At 41.8% G+C, this 20,555-nt stretch overlaps 1 protein-coding gene across 3 annotated transcripts in view; it reads right to left on the bottom strand.

The window, feature by feature from the left end:
* GOSR1 (golgi SNAP receptor complex member 1) overlaps positions 1-19,969 on the bottom strand; it is a 68,700-nt gene extending 48,731 nt beyond the window's left edge. The window contains exons 1-6 of one of the 3 annotated variants that reach the window (XM_048823724.2): positions 19,860-19,969; positions 16,704-16,824; positions 13,862-13,949; positions 13,502-13,609; positions 9,719-9,810; positions 6,367-6,441 (exon numbers count right to left, since the gene is read on the bottom strand). In XM_048823724.2, coding sequence (XP_048679681.1) covers positions 6,367-6,441; positions 9,719-9,810; positions 13,502-13,609; positions 13,862-13,949; positions 16,704-16,824; positions 19,860-19,893 — 518 coding nt within the window. In that variant the 5' untranslated portion in view covers positions 19,894-19,969. The remainder of the gene's footprint in view (positions 1-6,366; positions 6,442-9,718; positions 9,811-13,501; positions 13,610-13,861; positions 13,950-16,703; positions 16,825-19,859) is intronic. The other 2 variants (XM_048823725.2, XM_048823726.2) reach the window with 2 other exon arrangements.
* Positions 19,970-20,555: the final 586 nt, after the last annotated feature.

Raw genomic sequence — 20,555 nt, 5'->3', positions numbered from 1 at the left:
ATGTTTTCTCAGTAACTAATGAAAATCATCCACTAAGTTTGTCTCCATCCCTTTTTCTTGAGAAGGCTGCGGCAGAGCTCCAATTTCATTTTATTTTTTAAATATTTAAGTTCTCTTACTGTCACCTTCATAACTGATTCAGACACTTCAGCTCTCTCTACCAAATAGCCTGGCATCACAGCCTCTCTGCAGTGCACACCCTCTGCAAGCAGGTCCTGAGCATCTCGAAATTCACAGAGTTTTGTCAGAAACTCATTTGGTATAATTTGCTAGATCCTTCTGGTTTCTATGGACCATTCGCCAGCTTCCACAGCTTCTTGGCAGTAATATCACACTAATTACTTTCTCTGATGACAAGTATGTTGAAATCCTTTAATATTTTCTATGCCAATATCTATTTTTGAGCTAAGGATTCTCACTTGAAAAGTTCTGAATATCTTGCAAGCTCTTGATTTCTTGCCAGTTTTCTTATGCTTTGACAACACATTTCTGCACATACCTCAGAGTTATCTCTAGTTTGCAGAGTGCCCTTCCATGTTCTGCCATGACATTGTTTCCTCTGGGTTTCCAACACATTTCAAATAACTTCTCATTCTATATAATTTTTTATACATTTTTTTGTTTTTAACGTTTTAATTAAAAAAAAACTTCTTACATTTTGCAATCAGTCCCTGGAAGATGTTTTCTCTAGTTCTGAAGATGTTTTCCTTTTGCCTAACAGACTGGAGGGTTTGTTGGAAAATGTATTGAAGAGCTATTTTATTTAATGCAGCTACAGTATTAATTTATATGAAGGTAATTAGAAGAAACTGACTTGTGGTGGATGAATGACTGGAACTCCCCAGTTCCAAATAGTTTCAACTAATTGTAGGACTAATGGTCAGTTTTAATTTCAAAGTCTAGGCCAGCATATTTAGTGGTAGCTGTTGAAACTCTTCCCATACACGCAGTAGGAATTTCTTCCACACTTAAAAAAACTGCTCTGAAAAAGTAAGCAGAAATCATTACATAGGTGCTGAAGTATTTATTTCCATTTGAACTGGAATTTTAAGTGTCGACTGTTGCATTGTGTTTAACTACTCTGTACAACTACTAGTAAATCTCACACGGTGTGGGGGGGGGAATAAAAATCTCAGACAGTTGTAAGACAACTGCATTTTTAAAGTGACTATATAAAGAAAAGTTATACTTCACGCGAATCCCTAACAGCTATTTCATCTTTGTCAAGGTTCCTTCCCCACTCTGAACTCTAGGGTACAGATGTGGGGACCTGCATGAAAAACCCCCTAAGCTTATTTTTACCAACTTAGGTTAAAACTTCCCCAAGGTACAAACTATTTTACCTTTTGCCCTTGGACTTTATTGCTGCTACCACCAAACGTCGAACAAATATATAACAGGGAAAGAGCCCACTTGGAAACATCTTTCCCCCAAAAATCCTCCCCAAACCCTACACCCCCTTTTCTGGGGAAGGCTTGATAAAAATCCTCACCAATTTGCATAGGTGAGCACAGACCCAAACCCTTGGGCCTTAAGAACAATGAAAAAGCAATCAGGTTCTTAAAAGAAGAATTTTAATTGAAGAAAAAAAGTAAAAGAATCACCTCTCTAAAATCAGGATGGTAAATACCTTACAGGGTAATCAGATTCAATAATCAGAGAGTCCCTCTAGGCAAAACCTTAAGTTACAAAAAGACACAAAAACAGGAATATACATTCCATTCAGCACAGCTTATTTTATCAGCCATTTAAACAAAACAGGTTTCAGAGTAGCAGCCATGTTAGTCTGTATTCGCAAAAAGAAAAGGAGGACTTGTGGCACCTTAGAGACTAACCAATTTATTTGAGCATGAGCTTTCGTGCATCCGATGAAGTGAGCTGTAGCTCACGAAAGCTTATGCTCAAATAAATTTGTTAGTCTCTAAGGTGCCACAAGTCCTCCTTTTCTTTAAACAAAACAGAATCTAACGCATACCTAGCTAGATTACTTACCAACTTCTAAAACTCCATTCCTTTTCTCAAAAAGAAAAGGAGTACTTGTGGCACCTTAGAGACTAACCAATTTATTTGAGCATGAGCTTTCGTGAGCTACAGCTCACTTCATCGGATGCATACCGTGGAAACTGCAGCAGACTTTATATACACACAGAGATCGTGAAACCATACCTCCTCCCGCCCCACTGTCCTGCTGGTAATAGCAGGACAGTGGGGCGGGAGGAGGTATGGTTTCACGATCTCTGTGTGTATATAAAGTCTGCTGCAGTTTCCACGGTATGCATCCGATGAAGTGAGCTGTAGCTCACGAAAGCTCATGCTCAAATAAATTGGTTAGTCTCTAAGGTGCCACAAGTACTCCTTTTCTTTTTGCGAATACAGACTAACACGGCTGTTACTCTGAAACCATTCCTTTTCTGTTCCTGGCAAAAGCATCAGACAGAGAGCACCTTTGTTTCTCTCCCCCTCCAGCTTTGAAAGTATCTTGTCTCCTCATTGGTCATTTTGGTCAGGTGCCAGCGAGGTTATCTTAGCTTCTTAACCCTTTACAGGTGAAAGGGTTTTTCCTCTGGCCAGGAGGGATTTTAAAGGTGTTTACCCTTCCCTTTATATTTATGACAATCTTCATATAACCTTTGAAAGTCTACAGAAATGTGAGGGCTCATTCAAAATAAATAATATAGTAACAAGCCTGACAATGATTCAGCTCAGCATTTTACATTGGCTGACTGATTATAATGGCCTACAGTGAAGCACAAGTCAGGCAAGAAAGCTACCTGTACTTCATCAACCAAAAAGGGAAAAAGGCACCATGATCTGTAAGATGAATGGCTACCAGGGAAAACTCTATCAAGTACGGAAGTTTACCAAATTCATTTTTAGTCAAAGTATATTTGGAGAAGAGATATATAGTAGCATTTTTATTAACTAGACTTAAGACACAAACAACTCTACTAATTCTAAACCTCACATTATCTGTTACAGTAAGCGATAACTAGATATTTTGTTGAATTGTGGAGTGTCAACTGGGCATATTTTGAGAGAGAGAGAGAAATAATAATAGCACAGCTGTTTCTCCGTACGCTCTATTAAATAAGTTTGAAGAACCCTGGAATATTTTATACATTGTAGACACACAGGCACAGGAATACTCTGACCCGCCTTCTGAAAAGGATCATCCTTATTGCGAAATCAGACTGCTATTAAAGTCATAGAATCATAGAATATCAGAGTTGGAAGGGACCTCAGGAGGTCATCTAGTCCAACCCCAAAGTCATGAGCCAGCATAAGTTAATCACCACAATGAAACTTTGTCCCAGGAAAGATCAAAGCAACCAATACCTCTGTAAGGTGCTTGACCTGATTATTTCCAAAAACTTTCATCAGATGAAACATACAAGACATTTAATGGCTGCCTTTCATTGCATTGTTTTAGGGCCATTTAAAGATCTGTTGATAATTTCCTCTCTATGCACTTATCAAAAGTGTGTTTTAGAGGAACTGCAAGAGGAAATTTGCATTTTTTTTCAGAAAATGCCAAATTTATAACATTACTTAACGCTTACTTTTCAATCCTTAGGATATGGGAACAAACAAGTTTATTCAGACTAATAGGCACTCCTTGTTCTTCATCAGTGCACTCAATTTCAATTAGGGTTCACCTCCAAGACATTAAACCCATTGCATTGTTTCTGTAAAATTTAATAACATTCTTGATTATAAAGGTTAACAACAGGCGCAAATCAAATGAAAATCGTTAGCTTATGCTTTAGACCGGTGGATTTCTGAATGCCACCAGGGATACCAAGGGAAATTGTGGGCTGCCCGTACTTTATCACCCATCTAAAAACTGTATTTTTAATTTCCTGTAAAAGCTTTTGACTTAGTCTTGGCTACAACACAAAATTATCTTTAGGAACAGATATCAGCCCACAGCCGAAAACTTTCCCGATGAAATACTGCCCCCTTGTGTCAGTCTATAGTTTACCATGGCTGGGGTGTGGAAACATAGTAAGTCACAGAAGTCTGTGTTTCTTTGAAACTCAAGCCTTTTCTACACAAATATAGACTCAGAGTTTAAGGTCAGAAGGGACCATCACGGTCATCTTTTAGTCTGACCACCTACACATTGCAGGCCACAGAACCTCACCCACTCCTGAAATAGACCCCTAACCTCCAGCTGAGTTACTGAAGACCTCAAATCACAGTTTAAAGAAAGACTTCAAGTTACAGAGAATTCACCATTTACACGATTTTAAACCTGCAAGTGACCCATGCCCCATGCCGCAAAGGAAGGCGAAAACCCCCCAGGGTGTCTGCCAATCTGACCTAGGGGAAAATTCCTTCCCGACCCCAAATGTGACAATCAGTTAGTTAGAGCTTGAGCATATGACTGCATCCTGAAAGTAAGGAAATGCCTAAAGAGCCACAGCTTTGTGACACCGTTCTGCGGGATTTTGCTCCTTTTCACCCTAATGTTCTTGTGCATATTCCCATTTTTAATGAATGGCCGCACAGCATCATTTTGTAGAGAAAAGTGTCCAATGTAAAGGAGGAATAAATTCCAGTGTGCATGTTGATTGGTCAGATCTCATTTGAATGAGAAAGACCGATTAAATGTGCTTGTTTCAAAATCCCCATACACACAGTTGAAATCATTGAGTTCCTAGAGCTTTGAGACCATGTAACTTGGTATTTGAGGCAAACTTTCAAAACCACAATTCCCTCTGGATGGAGAGTAAGAGAGATCATCTACTACATAAATAGATGAAGTCCTTCATAGTTAGAGTGAGAAAAACAGGACTAAGGAGAAGTCTTTGGGCTGCCTTTTTAGTTTTGGTTAAAAAAATAGATATCAATTTTAGATGTATTTAAGTGCATTAGTAATTCTGGTATGTGGATTTAGTCTTTTCTACACACTTAGCATAGACAAGTGAAAAGCAGATTCTCATTCTATGTCTAACACTGACAGGCAAAAAAGAAGATAGATTTAGTGACATAAGAAGAGCAGAAATCCAAAGGCAAATAAAGAACAAAAGCTGAATCATTACAGTGTGTATGGTAACACCCACTGTTTCAGTTCTCTGTGTATATAAAATCTCCCCACTGTATTTTCCACTGCACGCATCCGGTAAAGTGAGCTGTGGCTCACAAAGGCTTATACCCAAAAAAATTTGTTAGTCTCTAAGGTGCCAAAAGGACTCCTTTTCTAAAAGCTGAATAGTTATTTTGCACATACAGTGGTTCCGTTGAAGATATTCCACAAGGAATAGACAGCATTGAGAAAAACAGGTACAGCAGGACACTGCTTCTTCCAATTGGGAGACAGCCCTTGTATGTGTCAGCTTCTAGGTGGAGAAACTACCACAGAATCAATTACAAAGACGGCTGCACATTCACCCTATCAGAAAGACAGATGCTGGTATTGCTAATACAGAAAGACTTTTAAAAAAATATATTAAATAAAAATCACAGAGTAAGAGGAGGCACATAGCCAACAACAAAAACTTACAGAATTGGCTTGTAAAATATCCACGAACACTTTCAGCAGCATAATTTGCTATTGCTAGTGGCAAAAAAATGTTTATACGTGACCTCAGTGTCACAATCTAGTACCCTGTGTTCTTGCCTATGTAATGTACATTAAAGAGTTTACTGTGTTCATTAGATCCTGGCCACTAATATATTTCAATCTGGTTTGTATAAATCTTGTTTGTTTAAAAATCTTCTATCCACCACTTCATCAGCAAAAACACAATAAGATTATAAACCCATCATTATTTTTGAGAAATCTAAGCAGAAATTGTCCAACTTCCAATGTTCATTAAACTGAAATAAGAAGGAAGCACAAACAACAAAAAATAACCATTAAACAAAGCATTTCAGTTAAAATATGATTGCAATTACACAGTGAAAGATTCTTCCAATTACCACGTAACTGAGCTGGATATATAGCTGCAAAATTGACCTCATCGCCAAGGAACGGAAGATACACAAGATAATTCATTTGCTGCCCTGAGAGAATTCTTCCATTTGGCCTTTAATTAGTAGTTTCAGCCACAAAACATCTAAACTCACAAGGAAACTGCCATACTGGTATAGGCTACTTAGCGAACTATCCTGTGTCCAGTAGCGCCATATGCTGGATGCTGCAGAGAAAAGTATTAAACCCGCGTAGTGTCCTAGCACCTTGTAGAATATTATGGAGGAGATTTTCTCCCTGACCCTAGCTGTGCTTGGTTTTTATGTTCTGAAGCATGAGGACGAATGGCTCCTGTAATCTTTGTCCGAGGCACTATAACTGTAGATGCTGTTCTTATTCTTTTACCATAAGAAAAAGAATGGTTCATCCAGATATTTAAGAAAACCTACTTTCGAAGGTGCTCATGTTCTTTCAGGAACAGCTCTGTTCTTCTATTGTTCACACCGGACCCACTTTTATATGACCTAAGATTTAAAAAAAAAAAGTGAAAAACACTTTTGCCAGAAATTCTTTTCACAAGGCAGCATTTATTGATCTGCTTGTATCAGGGCTGTTGATTGATCACAGTTAACTCACGCGATTAAATCAAAAAATTAATTTTTTAATCGAGATTAATAGGCATTTTAATCTCACTGTTAAACAATAGTATACCAATTGAAATGTATTAAATATTTTGAAGGTTTTTCTACATTTTCAAATATATTGATTTAAATTACAACACAGAATATAAAGTGTACAGTGCTTATTTTATATTTCTTTTTACAAATATTTGCACTGTAAAAATGATAAACTAAAGAAAGTATTTTCAATTCACCTCATACAAGTATCGTAGTGCAATCTTTGTCATGAAAATGCAACTTACAAATGTAGATTTTTTGTTACATAACTGCACTCAAAAACAAAACAATGTAAAACTTCAGAGCCTACAAGTCCACTCAGTCCCACTTGTTGCTCAGCCAATCGCTAAGACAAACAAGTTTGTTTACATTTACAGGAGATAACGCTGCCCACTTTGTAATTGCGTCACCAGAAGGCGAGAATAGACTTTTGCATGGCACTTTTGTAGCTGGCATTGCAAGGTATTTACGTGCCAAATATGCTAAACATTCCTATGCCCCTTCGTGCTTCGGACACCATTCCAGAGGACATGCTTCCATGCTGACGACACTCATTAAAAAAATAATGCATTAATAAAATTTGTGACTGAACTCCTTGGGAGAGAACTGTAGGTCGCCGGCTCTGTTTTACCTGCATTCTGCCATATATTTCATGTTATAGTAGTCTCAGGTGATGACTCAGCATGTGTTCTTAAAATGAACAACTTTTTGCTGCAGATTTGACAAAACTCAAAGAAGGTACCAATGTGAGATTTCTAAGGATCGCTACAGCGCCCAACCCAAGGTTTAAAGAATCTGAAGTGCCTTCCAAAATCTGAGAGGGACAAGGTGTGGCGCATGCTTTCACGAGTCTTAAAAGAGCAACACTCAGATGCGGAAACTACAAAACTCGAACCACCAAAAAAGAAAATCAACCTTCTGCTGGTGGCATCTGACACAGATTATGAAAATGAACATGGTTCGGTCTGCTCTGCTTTGGATTGTGATCAAGCAGAACCTGTCATCAGCATGGATACATGTCCTCTGGAATGGTGGATGAAGTATGAAGGGACATGTGAATCTTTAGCGCATCTGGCGTGTAAATATCTTGCAACGCTGGCTGCAACAGTGCCATGCAAATGCCTGTTCTTTCAGGTGACATTGTGAACAAGAAGCAAGCAGCATTATCTTCTGCAAATGTAACCAAACTTGTTTGTCTGAGCGATTGGCTGAACAAGAAATAGGACTGAGTAGACTTGTAGGCTCTTAAGTTTTACATTGTTTTATTTTTGAATGCAGTTGTTTTTGGTACATAATTCTACATTTGTAAGTTCAACTTTCATGATAAAGAGATTGCACTACAGTACTTGTATTAGATTAATTGAAAAATATTATTTCTTTTGTTTTTTACAGTGCAAATATTTGTAATCAAAATAAATATAAAATGAGCACTGTACACTTTGTACTCTGTGCTGTAATTGAAATCATTATATTTGAAAATGTAGAAAACATCCAAAAATATTTAAGTAAATGGAATTCTATTATTAACAGTGCGATTAATCGCGATTAATTGTTTTAATTGCGCAATTAATCATTATTAATTTTTTTAATTGCTTGACGGACCTAGCTTGTATGTTAAATTCAGTTATTTCTAAATCACCAAATGGAAAAGTCTCAGGGTCATTAAAATACCCTTTTTTAAATTGATAGACTAAACCATAGAAAATGGATTTAAGTGTTTTACCCTACCTATATATATACCTACCTACCTACCTACACACACACACATATACACCCTACCTATATATATATATATATATATATATACACACACACACACACACACACAATTTTCCAAGTGCAAAATGGAACCCAACCCTAACTAGAGAGAGGCTATAATAAATCAGTACAGACAGCTTTCTCCCAGTTTCACCTGGGCTCAAAATAACCTCTTTCAGAAAAGAGTTTGCTATTTTCCCATTCAGAAGCATGTTCTAATTTCTCTTTCCCTGAGGGAAACATTCTGAAATGTACACTGGATAGATAAAGGAAAGGCAGGTGCCCTCTGCTGGTGTTTCAGAGAGACTCACTAGGGGGTTGCAGAAGGAAAAGTAAACTTCCAATTCATATCCAGGCTTAATTATATTACAAACACTTGAGGTTTGTTTTTTTAGAAATTCACTGAAACACATTCTGGACACCACCCTAAAATCAAGGATTTTTGCCACTAACTTCAATGGAAGGAGCACTGGGCCTGTATTTGAACACAGTTCTGCTTGTTTACTATTACAGTTTATTGCTACCAGGGAAGTTCACATGAGAACATAATCTTTGCTCCTAAAAGCAGTAAATGCTCCTGCTGCGATCCCCTCACATGAAGTTAAAATGGTTGTGAGGTTTGTGTTGTCACAAAGAAATCCAACTCAAGGTGAGGAATATAGAAAAGCAGAAGAGCGCCTACAAAACAGAAGATCCTATATTTTCAAGCAAAGACCCCTAGAATTAAATCTAGGGAAGAGACGCACTCAAAAATAGGACAGTGGGGATAGGCAGAAGCATTTCTCAGAAGGTTTTTCAAAGATTAACTTTTGCCTCATGGAGAGTCTTTATCTGTGGTTTACAGCCACAGCTGTTAAATATGATCTCAAACAAGCATGCTAAACAGCTCAATTTGCAAATGCAATTTGCATCTTTTAAAAGCAAGTAATCATGATTACAAGCTGCTTGTATCAAAAGTGAATTTTGAGACAATCATGTAGCCAGATCTGATTGAAACAACTCATTAATTCAACCTGAAACTTATGGCAATTGCTCCAATCAGAATAGTCTTTTTCTTCACTTTATATTGGAAGCTTTTGACCCTCCTTTAAACATGATTTAGGGAAGCACACATCCCACACTACTAAAAAGGAGAGCCAGGAGTACTTTTAGTCCTGGAACTTTTGGCTAATAGATTTAGTTTCAGTGTACAGCTTCATAATACGCCCGACAATGTACTTGAAATGAGCCCTCTCTGAAAGAAGCGCTTTAAAAAATCATGCAAGATGTCTCAGAAAACAGGGTGATGGTTCAAAAAAATATGCTTCTTCCAGTCAGGACAAGAGAAGTGTTCAAGTCTATTGCTATTGTTTATACTCAGACTTACTCAATATCTTTCCGTACTGATCCCAAGAGATTTTCCCTTTCCCGCACTGCCATAAAGTTGGTTTTGGTTTTATGGAATTCATGCGTGTAATCCTGCAATAAAAGAAGTATTTCATCGTCATTAGATCTCGACAAGGGCAACACTCTGCCAACCAAGATCTGACTAACAGGTACTAAATAGACAGAAAACTAGCCAATAAAAAGGCTAGTAAAAATGGAAAATAGGCTTGAAAGTTTTATTACTTCTATGGCATTACAGTACTTGCTTAATAATGATCTCAATGGTTACGGTTATACTGAACTTTCATTATAACCCCTTCCTCTTGTTTTCACATAAAATAAGAATGGCCAGACTGGGTCAGACCAACGGTCCATTTAGCCCAGTGTCCTGTCTTCCAACAGTGGCCAATGCCACAATCTTCAGAGGGAATGAACAGAACAGAGCAATTATTAAGTGACCCATCCTGTCATCCAGTCCCAGCTGGTGGCAGTCAGAGGTTTAGGCACACACAGAGCATGGGGTTGTGCCCCTGACCTCCTTGGTGAGCAGACATTGATGAACCTATCATCCATGAACTTATCTTAATTATTTCTGATCCCAGTTATCCTTTTGGCCTTCACAACATTCTCTGGCAATGAGTTCTGCGGGTTGGCTGTGCACTGTGTGAAGTACTTCCTTAAGTTTGCTTTAAATCTGCTGCTTATAAATTTCATTGCATGACCCCCTGGTTCTTGTGTTATGTGAAGGGGTAAATAACACTTCCCTATTCACTTTCTCCACATCAGTCATGATTTTATAGACCTCTATCATATCTCCTCTTAATCATCTCCTTTCTAAGATAAACAGCCCTAGTCTTTTTAAATTCTCCTAGTATGAAAGCTGTTCCAAACCCCTAATCATTTTTGCTGCCATTCTCTGAACTTTTTCCAATTCTAAGACATCAGAACCCCGTTTATTCGAGCCTCCGTTACCAGGTTCTCCGTATTATCCGAACAACCAGCAGGAACAAATTAGTACTGCTGTTGTTGCAACTTAAAATGATCATCTCTGCATTTTTAAACACTGGTTCTGTTTACTCGTAATGGTTTATGTATCCTGTAAAGAAATGTTTTAATGCTTGAGTTTATCATTTCTGCATTTTAAAAACTGGTACTCTTCACTAGAAGTACCGGGTCATGTAAATAAACACTGTAAATAACGAAGGGGGCTAGGTTTTAATGCTTTGTAATGATTATCATTTTTGCATTTTTTAAAAAATTGTACTGTTTGTGATGTTATATTTAAACAAGCTAAACAGAGATGGCGTCTTGTGTAACATTAAACAGACTTTGTAGATGGTCCCTATAATGTTCAGGGTTAAAGAGTAAAAAAAGAGTGTAAAAATGATCAATACAACTTGTTAAAAACTTATGTTGGTTTTCCTGCTAATAAATGAACAAAACATTTTTTGCAAGAATTATCAGTTTGTATATATTCTGTTAAATAGATAAGAAAAGTAAAAAGATAGTACCTAAAAAACATTCAGACATTAGTGCACAGGTTCTCAAACTGTGGTCCGTGGGCTCCATTCAGGTGGTCTGCGGATAGTTCCCTTTAAGGTGTGTGCTTGGGTAGCCACACACGAGAGAATGAAGGGCTACCCACCTAATTAGTGGAGCCGCGCAGGCATGGCACCAGTAATTAGGTGCCTGAACCCTGGAGAAGGTGCACATATGAGGTGAGGTAGTGGCCTTGGGGGGGGGGGGGGAATAGGGGGTAGTGGGCTGAGAATAGGGGATGTGGGGAATTTGGGATGTGCAGGGCTGTGGCAGCCAGAGAAAGAGGTGACTTTCCCCAGCTCCAGGGCTGCAGCTGTCGGGGAGAGACACCCCCCTGCTCCTTCCTAGCCCCAGCTCGGGGGCTGCCGCAGTGAGGGATAGACCCCTCCCCCTTCCCAGCCCCAGCTCTGGCAGGGGAGAGAGGGCACATCCATCACACTAGAAAGGTAAGACTACTGATATTAAAATGAGTTGTTTGCTTTTATTTGTAGAATAAAAAAGTTAATTATTATGAAGTTTTTTTTAACATAGCGCTTTTATCCAAAGCACTTTACAAATAGTTATCCAACAGTACAAACAACATTTGGAAAGATCATTAAGTGGTCCACCGAGACCCTCACCAATTTTCAAGTGTTCCGCAGAAAAAAAAAGTTTGAGAACCACTGCATTTGTGTGCTTTTTAAATGGATAGTGTCTCTTAAATGATAGTCTCCCACACAGCATGTGAGTTTAGGCCATTTGATGAGCGGACATTAAAATCCTACTCTCAGAACCTGGAAATTCACACATTTACCCTGCAGCTGGGAGATACACGTGCTAGCTCTGCTCAAGCCAGTGCACTAAAAATATCTGTAGCAGCATGCGTGGCGGCTAGGGCTAGCTGCTCAAGTACGTGCCCAGGAGTCAGATTGGATTGTGCCCAGGCTGCTGCCTGTGCCACCATGGGCACCACATTTTTAGAGTGCAAGCTTGAGCAGAACTAGCTCATGTTTGTCTACCCAAACGGGGAATTACACCTCCCAGCTGCTGTGCAGATGTACCCTAGGAGTCTTTGGACACAGAGTCAGTTTGCTGAAGTTGATAATATTTAAATCTCTCGGTATGAAATGTATCAATAATTCAATTACAAGACTTCATAGATGATCACACTTTATTGCACTACACAAAGTGCCTTTTGTTTTTGGGTTTGTTCTTGTAGTTTTAAGGCAATAGCATCAAATGGGATCTTAACTGAAGATCTGACAACTGGTTTTAATGCAGATTTCGTTATTCCCCCCTCAGCAAAGGGGGCACTGAGTACTACAGCGAAAAGGTCCAAGCCGAAAGCCTTTCTAGAAAGGCAACATCAAATAGAAACTGGATGTCGGCTTGTGCAGAAGCCTTGCACTCCCTGCGTGACATATTTGTGAAGCTAGTGAAGGAACACACACATTCAAATACTGAGAAATTGTGAAACTTCCTTAATAATTTTACATCAAGACCAGGTAGTCACTAAACCAGGAAAACTGCACAGACCTCTTGGGACCTATGGCATATTCATCTTTTTGTTCATTAATTTTAGCTGCATTTAAAACCTTTGAATAGGAGGTTCACTTTTATATTCAGTGCTTTCAATTGCTTATTTCAACAGCTTCCCTGGGACAGCTTTTTCTTCATCTGAGAGTCCGAACTGTAATTAAGTTTATGTAACTACTGGATGCTAACAAAAAATAGAGTAGAATAAACCCAAGCCTGAAAACTTTACATCACAGACCAAAAATAGCTTCCTTATATCATTTTTGAAATATATAGAAAACCAAGAAGGTAAATGTTATAAAGATGACCATTTTAAGATAGAATTATTTAATCAGTTGTATCCACACAGTGTGCAAAACCACAACAGTTGTGGGTAAGATTATTTCCTTTTGGTTATTAGGATCCTATTTTCTATATCCTTCCCTTGCAGCATATGAGACAAAGATGTCTTTTCCATCAGACATTTTAACCTGCTATGCATTGGTCACAACTAAAAACTGATAGCATTTACTTTTCAGTGACACAGCATCCCTCAAACTTCTCCCTGCCAATCAACATTGTAAGGTTTGGGTTTTATTTTTTTTTTAACATTTTTATACACACGCACACACACACCTACAAGAGTATTTGGATTTTGTGTGAGGTCAGATCACTAAGTACCACTCCCAAGTATTATTACAATAAAGACACAGCGTAAAAACAAGTAACAAATGTATTGCATGCGACTTACCTGCAATATGTCTCTGTGACGCTGTAACGTGTGCATCAGTGCTGCATTCAGGGATGGGACTCCCGCGCTGTTGGTGTACTCTGCCATTTTGTCATTTATTCCAGTAAGCTACAGAAAACAACCAAAAACCAAAGGGACACTTTTCTGTAAAGGTGCTACAATGCTGGTTAACATGTTTTCAGTGAGGTATTTACCAACCACTGTTGCCAGTGTTACTAAACATCTTGTTTTGTTTAATGGAGGTGTATTGCAATCTGTGTCATCAAGTGCGCATTCTACAGCCTATGCAGGATCGTTATATCTATTAAAGTCTTCAACGCCCTATTAGGTATTGAAATAAGAATATGACAATTCATTTACCTTTCCCAGAAGTTGCTCAATCTCCACTGCCATGGTTTCAAACATTCGGTCTTGGCTCGACCCATTTAAGAGAGGAGTTGTGTCAGAACTAAGAGGAAAAGAGCAGCAGCAATTACTGAAAGGCACAACATCCTTTTGTGACAATTCGGACACAACATGTCAATATCAGACATAAGTACAAGGGCAAATTTATTTTCTAAATAGGTTCCTAAAGTCAGAAATTAAATTTAGAAAAAAGATACATTTTCCCCTGTATCAACTGCCTCATTAGTCCAATACCTCAGTTAAAATACCATGAGATATATACCCCGCAAACAGTCTAAGGCCACGTCTACACTTACAAGCTTACAGAGGCACAGGTGTCCTGATACAGCAGTGCCGCTGTAAGAGCGCTCGTGTAGCTGTGTTATGCTAACGGGAGAGAGCTCTCCCATCGACGGAATAAAACCAGCTCAGCAAGCTGCAGTAACTATGACGGCAGGAGAAGCTCTGCGGCCAACACAGTGCTGTGCACACGAGCACTTCTGCTGGCAAAGCTTATGTCACCTGGCGTGGGGCTTGTTTTTTTCACACTGCTGAGCTATGCAAGTTTTGCCAACATAAGCACTAGTGTAGACACGGCCTTACTTCCCTCTAGAAGCGAATATCTGGTACTGAATCATACTGCACCTCACGTCAGAAATCATTACTTGCCGAACAATGATGTTTCTTTCCCACACTGTTCTTTATTATTCCATTTTAGCAGGAAAGTGGGTTTCAATATTAGTATGTTATAATTACGTAAATGTACATTAACAATACAGTGCGAGAAACTCCTGCAGACACATTTTAAACAAGAACATGCCACAGAGAAAAATTGGGATAAACTGTGTTTTCTACATAGTCCATCTCCCCTATGCTTGTCAAAGCAGTTAAAAATTATACAGGGAAAAGAAAATCACACACAAGCAAGGGGATAGGAGTGAACACACAACAGACCAACACCTGTAAGGTAACAGCTTACATCTTTTGTGAAGGCAATACTCTTTTCTCTGGTAACCTGCAATTATGGAATAGGAAGAGGAAAGAAAACTAGTGTCTTTTCTACCGTCCATCTTTCTCTCTGGAAGTGAGAAGTCAGTGGTATGTCCAAAGTTTCTGGCAAACACTGCACAATACAACTCTGGCAACATGAGAGAGAGAGAGAGAGATGGAGCAGGCAGGGGTGGCGGCAGCAGCCCTGATTTAGGAAGGGAGTGGTGACTCCTGGCGCTGCTCTTGGGCTTCGTCTGGGAAACAGATTCTGGGTCACTCTGCTCACCCTGAGCAATGTTAGAAGAGACTCATTCAATCTGACAATACATTTAGACTCAATCCATTTTGGTGTTCTCTCTTTGAAAACACAGCAAGAGAGAGAACTGTTGTGCTAGGAGAGGGGGAATGTGGCTTTCAAGGGGTAGGACCGCAATCTACTAGTACTTCTTGGGAAAGGCAGATAAAACAAAGACAATCAGACCAAGGTTTGTTTCTGTGGATTGGGGGGAGTGAAGAGAAAATGAGAACACAATTAACTAACACTTGGCAGTCAAGTTGGGCGGCTTCCATTTAGGTGTCTTAAGCTCTATTATTATTTGTATGGCAGAAACACTGACAGACCTCAATCAGGGATAAGGCCCCATTGTGCTGGGTGCTACATGCAATAAAACATGCACTCCATGCCACAAAGAGCCTACTGTTTTAGCCTCTAAGCAACAACAGGTGGACACAAATGGAACCTGGAAGAGGGGAGAAAGAAGGAAAAGGTGACAGTGACACAATCATGTTCAGAATGAGCAGCAGAGGTCACAGTACACAGGATGCCTAGATATTGTTGAATATTTGGTAGGCAACCCAGTAGAGGGGAGCTTTAGGGAAGGTTTTGAAGGATGAAGATTTCTCTCACTTTAGGATTGGAGCGAGTTCCAGAATGACTCCCATTGCAATAGACACATAATTAATATACAGTGACTGATCAAGACAAGGCTGCATGTGCATAGGCACCGTTTATGAAGATAATAATGTAACTGTCTTCACATTTCAGAAAGAAGTAGAGTCTGGTCTTCAAGGTGGAGAGACTTATAAAACTTAACTATGCTTGATTGGGGAACGCACATAAACCTGACACTAGCAAATGAAGAACATTTATTAGCTCTTTTGGTAAAAGGCTTATTTTTAAAAAGGAGTTCTCACTAGTAATCCTGAAGGAAAACTTGAAACTAACGGCTGTACCCTGTATGGGTTAGAGCAGAGGGCTCAGAGTCAGAACTCCTCAGTTCAAACCCCAGCTCTGCCATGCATTCACTGTGCAAGCCTGGACAAGTCACAACAGCTCTGTGCCTCAATTTCCTCATCTTTACAATGGGGAGTATAACGCTAGCCAGACCACATGCAGATTTGATAGGCTCAATTCATCAGTATCCAAACTGCTTTCCAGCCTTTGAGCTGAAGTCCTTAAAAAAACTGCAAAATGTTTTCTAAACCAATATACAACTTGAACACAGACGGTGCAGCAAGCTGTACTGCCATACTCAAGGACACAACCCCTCTATGGATTACCACAAATACAAACTAAATCTTAAACATAATTCCTCCTAATGATTTACATCATGCTAACGACGCTCCACTGTCCTTGATCCATTTGTGGTGCCCATTCACCACCACCACCACATCAAGATCAGCATATGGTTCCTAATGCCCAGGAAGGACTATTCTAACGAGCTACTTGAAAAACTAAGCATCAAACAACAAAGAAAAGTGGGAGATTAAATGAATCAAGAGTATTTAAAGCAGCCTTTTAAAAAAACATTAAGGAGTCTGTTAGTACCTATACCTGTCGCGTCTTCCCTCTCGGGCGCTGCTGTGACTGTAGCTTGTGCACAGTTTGCTAAAGGAGACCAACTTCAGATCAAGCTCATTCTCCAGCTGTCTAGCCTGTTTCCTGAGATCTGGATAAAACAACACGATAAATACGAAAGGTTAACAGGTCCCTTTACAATCCAGTATGTTTGGGATTTGCTTTTTTACAACAAACCATTTTGGGTGCAAAACAAAGGAGAGGAAGTCAGAATAAGAGACTACATCATTAAAAATAAGAAGTCAGGCAAGATATGTTACAAAAGAGATTAAATGCCTAGATGTATGCACAAGTCATGAAAATACAGAAGTAATAATTGTTCCACCACAGCGAATCAGACTAGTGACCCAGAGACTTAGTCAGGATGGAGAAGCCCTCTCGTGGTTATTTAGAACTGGACTGAATGAAGTACTGGAGAACACGCTGTTTAGATTTTTAAGCTCCATAGGTTAGGAACCATGTCTTCTGCTGTGTTTTACATGATGCCACTGTTATCAGTACACATCATTATAAAGAAACATCCATGCATTTGACACATGGCCTAAATGATCTCCCTGGCTACTAGTGTCTACGAATATTACGCAGTATGGTCTCACCTACACACAAGACCAAGTCAGCTATGGCAAGTTAGAAACTACCAAGTTTCAGCCAAGTAAATTGGAAAATCCCAGTTACAAAGGTCTCTAAGGAATTCAGGCACACAATTCCCACTGCCTTGTATGCTCCTAATTCCCTTTGGCACTTCTGAAAATCTCCATCCAAAGTTACCAGCTGCTCCCCTCCAGTAAATATCAGCTCAGTTCTCTTCTGGGGTGTAATAGCAGTCAAGTCCTCTTTAAATGCTAGTCACACTTTTATAGAGACATCACCAGGCTGAATGGGCCACAATCAGACCAGCTTTGTAGTTTTATACCTGCTTTTGCAACATCCAAGTCTTTACATGTCTTTTCCCCTCACAGGAAGATTCCCCCCCCCCCCTCCCCAGAATACACTTCCTCATTAGCACAGCCTGATCTTATACTACTATTTACAACAACACTTTGATCAGTAAAAATTTTCAAAACCAAAATCCCATGCTTCCTCTCTTGGTCTTCATTAACTCTACCCTTTCCTGGTCATCCCCAGAAAAGCTTTCACAGTCATAGGAACACAGGATGTGTCAGACTAGATGACTGGTGCTTCAAGCTGGTATACCACCCTTAGGAGAGGAAGGCAAAATGTCCCATATTCAGCTTAGGCAACTGGTGGTAGCACACAGATAGGTTGTCAACTTTTTCACACCATAGACCATTTTAGAGAGATCTTTTCATGAACACTTTCCCATTCCTATCTCCAAAATTTGATTCACCTCTTCTGTAAAGCAACTACAGAGCTCTGGTTACAAGAATAAATCAAAGTAGGGCACTATTAAAGCAACAATATAGAAATAAACTTGTTTAATACAGCACAAGTGGACGCTGGGTTATCTCCCATTTTGAATTTGTGCTATTTGTTTCTTCTCCCCGGATACAGGTCTTCACCTGTGCGAGAACCTGCAACTTATCTTGCATGTTAGCTATACATCCAATTTCAGACTTTGTTGGCATACTGGTCAGCAATGAGTTTTCATCTAAGAAACCCACAGTACAAAGAGATGGGAAGCACATGCAACAGATGCAGAGATGAGACTTGGTTTTGCAATTTGCTGGTCAAAATGAAGCTTTAGAGAGTAGAAACCCTAAAAGAATCTGTGACGGGGCTAGAGCTAGGAAAATGCATTTGTGTTTGAAAAGTAGCAGATGCTTCACTAGAAGGACACGCGGCTCTCCATGTCTCCTGGAAGCAATCAGCAGACCAGGCGGAAAATGGTTGCAAAGAGAGTATACAGAAGGAGGAGAAGGAAATCCTTCTTGACCATTGCAGGCCATCAGTTTATGACTTTTAACATAAGTGCGACGCTACTCTCCTTTTTTCTGTTTTCAGCATATATTTACAGTAGTCTTGGGGTCGCTGAAATAAAGCATCCACAAACAGAAAACCAAACACACAGCTATATTTCTACAGTGTTAACACAGTCACGGTGCATGGAGCAGTCAAGGTCCAACTTCTCTCCTAGATCCTTGGCAAACTGAGCACTATGGCACCCTTCACCCTGGTCCCCAATCCCAGGACAAAACGTGTGGAAGACCTAGACAATGGGTGGGAAGGGTGAACTTTTCCAAACAGGCTCTGACAGAATTAAAGCAACCCCCTGCCAAGGGCCTGAGCCCTGCATGAGCTCGAGCTGCTAAAGGTGGGGTCTTTTCTCCAGACAGAAGGTCTCAGTCCAGCCTGAACCCCACCCCTCCCAGCTGTGTGTGTGTCTGGTGGCGTCCCCTTCCCACCCATGACTCAGAGAGAAACACCCCCAAAGGCAAGGCCAGTAATGGGACCCCAGGCCACACCTCACCCAGACAGGCCCCTGCTTCTCAATACCATGATACCCCCACAGGGACACCCCTCCCCAGGCCACCCGCCAAGCCCCTCAGATCCACCCCCAGCTCCCCTGCTGAACCCCCTCAGACCCAGCCCCCCCAAGTCCCCTCAGACCCAGCCCATCTCTCCCAGACCCACCCCATCTCCCTAGCTGAACCCCCTCACACCCAACCCCCCAAAGCTCCCCCCAAGTCCCCTCAGACCCAGCCCGCCTCCCAGCTCCCCTGCTGAACCCCCTCACACCCAACCCCCCCAAAGTTCCCCCCAAGTCCCCTCAGACCCAGCCCCCCCGACCCACCCCATCTCCCTCGCTGAACCGCCTCAGACCCAGCCTCCCCCGACCCACCCCAGCTCCCCTACTGAAATCCCTCAGACACAGCCCCCCCAAAGCTCCCCCAAGTCCCCTCAGACCCAGCCCCCCTCTCCCAGACCCCCCCGACCCACCCCAGCTCCCCCGCTGTACCCCCTCACACCCAACCCCCCCAAAGCTCCCCCCAAGTCCCCTCAGACCCAGCCCCCCGACCCACCGCAGCTCCCCTGCTGAACCCCCTCACACCCAGCCCCCGAACCGCCTCAGGGCCACCCCTAACCTCCGGGCTCCCCCCAAGATCCCCCCTCTCCGTGCCCCTCCCGCCCCAGGGCCCCCCCGCGCCGCTCTGCCCCCCCCCTCACCTTCCCAGTAGTTGCTGCTGCTCCCCGCCGCCATGTTTGTTATCAACGTCAGCCTGCTCCCGTCCCCGCGAGCCCTAGCGATAGAGGCCAGGAGCCAGAGCGTCCCCCTGGGGCGCTGGGACCGACGGGACGTGTAAGCCTCCCCGCGCGTCGCCCCCTGGCGGCCCGCGCCGGAATAGCAGGGCTCTGCCGCCTGCCCGCCCGAAGGCTTCCGGGGGCGGGGCCGGGACGGGCGGCGCAGGCTGGAGCGGGCTGGACCCGCGCGGCCCCCGCTCCATGTAACGCGCTTTTCAGCCCCCGCCCCCCCGGCTCAGCACCCAGGGGACATGGACCCCCCGCCCCAGCTGAGCACCCAGGGGACAGGGACCCACACCCCCCCCCGGCTCAGCACCCAGGGGACAGGGACCACCGCCCCCCCGGCTCAGCACCCAGGGGACATGGACCCCCCGCCCCAGCTGAGCACCCAGGGGACAGGGACCCACACCCCCCCCGGCTCAGCACCCAGGGGACAGGGACCACCGCCCCCCCGGCTCAGCACCCAGGGGTGCTGGAACAATTTTCACAGTGGAGGTGCTGAGAGCCATTGAACCGGAAACCACCTCAAGCCAGGGTGTGCTGCAGCACACCCAGCACTCCTCGAAGCAGCACCCACAGGATGGGACAGGGACCCCCACCTCCAGGCTCAGCACCCACAGG

The sequence above is a fragment of the Caretta caretta genome, chromosome 17 (assembly GCF_965140235.1).
Source record: "Caretta caretta isolate rCarCar2 chromosome 17, rCarCar1.hap1, whole genome shotgun sequence".
NCBI classification, from domain to species: Eukaryota; Metazoa; Chordata; order Testudines; family Cheloniidae; genus Caretta; species Caretta caretta.
This window is presented reverse-complemented; position numbering and strand designations above follow the sequence as displayed.